The sequence below is a fragment of the Solanum tuberosum genome, unplaced genomic scaffold, assembly GCF_000226075.1.
Source record: "Solanum tuberosum cultivar DM 1-3 516 R44 unplaced genomic scaffold, SolTub_3.0 scf00056, whole genome shotgun sequence".
Classification (NCBI taxonomy): domain Eukaryota; kingdom Viridiplantae; phylum Streptophyta; class Magnoliopsida; order Solanales; family Solanaceae; genus Solanum; species Solanum tuberosum.
The window spans coordinates 706,844-712,404 of record NW_006238986.1 but is presented as its reverse complement, the minus strand read 5'-3'; the positions used below and the strand labels follow the sequence as shown (position 1 = coordinate 712,404).

The 5,561-nt window shown below is 37.3% G+C and overlaps 1 protein-coding gene across 1 annotated transcript; it reads right to left on the bottom strand.

Annotated features, from left to right (window-relative positions):
- Positions 1-913: 913 nt before the first annotated feature.
- Positions 914-5,330, bottom strand: LOC107060125 (uncharacterized). The gene is made up of 5 exons (XM_015307585.1): positions 5,221-5,330; positions 3,829-5,129; positions 2,289-2,492; positions 2,098-2,225; positions 914-1,861 (listed from the first exon to the last, which is right to left on the bottom strand). Exons 1-5 carry the CDS (start codon positions 5,328-5,330, stop codon positions 914-916), a joined length of 2,691 nt encoding a protein of 896 aa, XP_015163071.1.
- Positions 5,331-5,561: the final 231 nt, after the last annotated feature.

Here is a 5,561-nt window from a genome sequence, read left to right as displayed (position 1 = left end):
AAACAAATATTGAATGCTTAATACTAAGTTTAGATCATTGCAACTAAATACACAAACAAGTAATGAAAATAAATTTTGTATACTTTATAGTGCAACCGTATATGTTATCAAATATATTTTAACTGAATACATGAACAAATCTATAGTTATATATACACTAACCAGAAATATATATCATAATACAATTAATATAATGTACAATACATGTCAACATACATTTGATAATTAGTAGTACACACTACTTGAGGATTAAAAATATTTTTTTCATTCCTTAAAAGTAATTACAGTCTTTTTAATGAGTTAATATATATATATATATATATATATATATTCATTCATTAAAACTAAAAACATTTTTTAATAAGCTAATTAGAATTAATATGCTAATTAAATTAATTAATTAGTGTCAGTCGGTAAAAAAAAAATCAACTCCTAAAATTGAGGCATTATTTTCTCGGCTCTTTTGTGTCAATTGTTTTTAGGTAATATTTTGTCAAATACTATTGAGCTATTTTATGCCAATTTTATGTTGAATATTGTATATTCATGTCAATTTCTCATGGAGGAATGACAACATATCTAGTGTGATAGCGCATGAATGAAGAATTTCACAAGTAAAAATTGAGTGGGCTATGTAGGAGAACAGAATATTTGGGAAAAAAATTTCTCTTGCATTCATCGCTGTATCAAACCATCTATATACAAGCTAAAAGAAACAAAAAGAAAGTTCTACCCTAACTAATTCACATCTATCCCTTTTCCTATTGGCTGTGATAATAACAAACTTTTATTCTCTAGAGATATTTACAAAATCTGAATAAGAGAAAATATAAGATGGGCTAAGGAGGAAAATTCTGAATGTGGCCCATAACATTAATTCCAAAACGAATGTCCATAAACTTGGTCCCAAACATTATGAATTAGATGATGCATCTTTGGATTTCTTCTTCTCAGGTGAGGATGGAGAATCATGTTCAACAACCCCCCTCAAGTTGGAAGGGTGTGGAAAAATCCCCAACTTGCCAAGTAAGTGATGATGGGGAAAGCCGTGAAGCGGTTTAGTGAAGATGTCAGCCAGTTGAGACGTGGAAGGAAGGTAATGCAAAGAGATGAGACCAGCAAGAAATTGTTGCCTGACGAAATGGCAATCAAGTTCCACGTGTTTGGTTCGCTCATGGAAAACTAGATTTTTAGCGATATGAATAGCAGCTTGACTATCTGAATGGAGAGGGATTGGAAGTGATGGAGAAACAGTGAGGTCTGATAACAAACGGACAAGCCATGTGATTTCGGCAACAACCCGGCACATTGATCGATATTCAGCTTCAGCAGATGAAAGGGAAATCAAAGGTTGTTTCTTTGATTTCCAGGAAATTGGAGTACCTCCAAAACTAATGAAATAACCACTGATAGAGCGACGAGTCTCCGGACATGAACCCCAATCAGAATCGCAGTAGGCTTGAAGGTCAAACACGGATGAAGATTTGATGAGAAGACCAAGACCAGGGTTGCCAAGAAGATAACGAAGACAGTGAAGACCAGCCTGATAATGAGGCATGCGAGGAGATTGCATGTATTGACTGAGGTGTTGCACGGCAAAAGAAAGATCTGGTCGAGTATGAGTCAAAAAATTGAGCTTGCCGACAAGTCTTCGATAAACAAGCGGATCAGGAAGAATATCACCAACATCGACACGAAGCTTGGTGGAAGGCTCCAAAGGAGAAACAACAGGTTTCTTGTCAAGACAGTCAAACTCAGAAAGGAGATCAGTGGTGAATTTTCTTTGAGTCACAATCAACCCCTGTTCTTCTCTGATCAATTCCAAACCAAGAAAATAATGAGCAAGGCCTAAATCTTTGATCTGAAACTCGGAATGAATAAAAAACTTTAAGGAAGATATTTCGTCCAAATCATCCCCAGTAACTAAAATGTCATTGACATGAGGATGCAAATACCAATAGATGTCGGCTTGAAGAATAATGAATAATCATTCAAAGAATGATGAAAACCTTTGAATTGAAGGGCGGCAGTGAGCCTGGCATACCAATGACGAGAGGCCTATTTTAACCCATAAAGAGACTTATTGAGTTTACAAACTAGATTAGAACCAGAAACCTGTAAACCAGCAGGGATCCTCATATAGACTTCCTCTTGTAAATTACCATGGAGGAAAGCATTGTTGACGTCCAATTGGAATAAATCCCAACCCTTTTTAATAGCAACAGCTAGTAGACATCTCACAGTAGTCATCTTGACCACAGGAGAAAAAGTCTATGTATAATCAATACCAGCCCTCTGAACATCACCCTGAATCACTAGACGAGCCTTATACCTTTCAATTGAACCATCTGCTTTATATTTTACTTTATAAACCCATTTAGAAGGTAATGCTCGTTTTCCGAGTGGTAAAGGAACCAAATCCCAAGTGTGATTGAGTTGCAAAGCCTCAAATTCCTTTGCCATAGCATCTTGCCAACAAGGTTGTAATGAAGCTGTCAAAAAAGAAGTAGGTTCGGGAATATGAGCAACAGAGTTTTAAAAAGATTGATTGGAGGGAGATAAGGCAAAAAAAGGAAGAATAGAATGAGTGAGAGGAGCTACAAAGCAGGCAGAAGTAACATTAGTGAAAGAGATAGAATTACATATATAATCTGCGAGACGAATAGGAGATGATAAATCCTAGAGGAATGTCGAATGGGAAGAGGAGAAGGAAGGGATGGAGTGATGGTAGGAGGAGAGGAGGAAAGAGGAACAACGGAAGGAGGAGACGTGGGAGGAGGAGCAGGAAGTGTAGCTGACTAAATGGGATGAATATCTGGATGTAGAGGAGGAGGAGGAGAAGGAAAGAAAGTAAAAGGAACAAGAGAGAAGGAAGAGATAGAAGAAAACGAAGGAGAGAAAGGAAAAAATGATTCATGAAACATGACATCCCTGGAGATAAAAATTCTTTTAGTAGTAAGATCTAAAAGCTTGTACCATTTTTGATTGAAAGGATAGCCAATGAAGACACATTTGGAAGCTTTAGGGTCAAGTTTGGATCTGGAATGAGGTAAGGTACTAGCATAACAAAGACAACCAAATGATTTAAGAAGATGATAGGAAGGTGGTGACTGAAAAAATATCTCATAGGGTGACTTGAAAGTGAGGACCCTTAAAGGAAATCGGTTGATTAAATAAGTGGCTGTTAAAAGACATTCCCCCCCAATAAGATAAAGGAAGATGAGACTGAAAAAGTAAAGCCCGACAAGTTTCCAAAAGGTGTCGATGCTTTCGTTCAACAACTCCATTTTGTTGTGGTGTGTAGACACATGTTGTTTGGTGAATTATTCCATGAGAAGAAAGGAAATCATAATTGGATAAACTAGAGCCTAGTTCTTTGGCATTATCAAATCTGATAATTTTAACTTTTTTTTGAAATTGTCTTTCAACAAGAGTTATAAATTGTTTGAGAACATGGAAAGCGTTACTCTTGGTTTTAAGTAAATAGGACCAAGTTCCCCTACTATAATCATCCATAATAGTGAGAAAGTATCGAAAGCCATCATGGGTAGGAACTTTGTAGGGACCCCAAGTATCCACATGAATCAAGTCAAAAATTGCATGAGTGGAAATAATGCTAGAAGTAAAAGGCAATTTAGATTGTCTAGCTTGGGCACAAACATCACACGGAAAAGGTAAAGTAGTCAATGAAAAAGTAATAGGGGAATTGGAAATATGCTTCATATTAGAAAGAGGCAAATTGCCCTAATCTTTGATGTCATAGGCTTACATTGTCATTGTTAAAAGTAAAGGAAACAGAAACGCCTAAACCACGAGAAGGAAAATTACAAACAGACTTAGACAAAAAACTACTAGCTGAAACTGGACAAGATGAGTCTGGAACCAAGCTGGACTGGATAGGTGCTGATTTGAAAATGTAAAGACCATCGTGAACTTCACTAAGAACCAGTGGGCTCTTCATAGAAGGGACCTGAAAAACAGCACCAGAAGAAAAGAACGTTAGCAGGCAGTGAAATTGAGAAGTTAATTTTTGAACAGAAAGAAGATTGAACTTAAAATCAGGAACAAAAAGAACATTATCAATCACAAGATTAGGCAGAATATGCACACTCCCTTTATGTGTCACTTTGAGTTTGTGAGAATTTGGCAGATTAACATACAGAAGAGTAGGCAGATGAGTTACATTAGACAAGAGTGAATAATCAAAATTCATGTGGTCGGATGCCCCTAAATCTAGTATCCAAGAATTAGAAGTGAGGTGAGAAGAAAAATAGTAAAAACTAGGATTGAAATGAGGCGTAAAAATACCAGCACAATTGGCAGATGCATTGACATCAGGAGATTGATCACCTTGCACATTACTAGTGCTATGAGCAGCAAACTTTTCTTTCTTGGATTTGGTAAACTTAAAATTAGGAGGGAAACCAATCAACCTATAACATTTGGAAACCTCATGATTGGTTAACTTGCAGTGAGTGCAAAAGAGTCCAGTTTTGGGTTTGTCAAACTGAGTCTTGAACCTCCCATCCTGATTTCCTAAAAAATTTTGAGTATTGTTGAACCTTTGATTATGTCCAAACTGCTGATGTGACACTGAGAAAGCACCATGTGAAGGGCTAGATTCCATATGCACTTCTCTTTGCTTTTCATCTTGAATGAGCAAAGAGTATGCCTGACTGACTGAAGGTAGAGGATCCATCATAAGGATACTACTCTTAACGCTTGAGTAAGAGCTATTGAGTCCCATGAGGAACTGAATCAACCTCCCATCCTGATGGGACTTGATGGTTTTTATTTTGCCTCCACAAATACACACACAAGAACAATGATTGAGAGTAATGAAAGCATCAAGCTCATCCCAGAGTTTCTTAATTCTAGTAAAATAACCCGCTATATTAGTGTTACCTTGTACTGCATTAGAGAGTTCCTTTTGAAGCTGATATAGTTGTGCACCATTGCATTGTCCAAATCTGGCTGATAGATCTTTCCATATTTCTTTTGCAGTTCTAGAGTAGAGGACAGATTCAGCAATGTCCTTGGAAAGATAGTTGAGGATCCATGAAATGACCATGTCATTACATCTATCCCAAAGCTTATGAGTAGGATCGGAAGGCAGAGGCTCAGCTAGACTGCCATCAATCAGTCCAAGTTTGTTTTTGGTTGACAAGAGCACGACTCCAGCCAGCATAACCCTTACCATCGAAAGGAGAATTGACCAACAGCATTCCAAGGGAATCAGAAGGATGAATATAGAAGGGACTGGCAGAGTCAATAAGAGTGCTGGACTGAGAGCCTGGCTGGACTTCTGATGAAGAAGGAGTATCAACCATTGCAAGGGGAAGAGAAAATCAAGATTAGGTGAAAAAATGAGAGGGAAGAAACGGAGAAGAGAGCACCTATTGCTCTGATACCATGTAGGAGAACAGAAAATTTGGGAAATTTTTCTCTCTTGCATTCATCGCTTCATCGCTGTATCAAACCATCTATATACAAGCTAAAAGAAACAAAAAGAAAGTTCTACCCTAACTAATTCACAGCTGTCCCTTTTCCTATTGGATGTG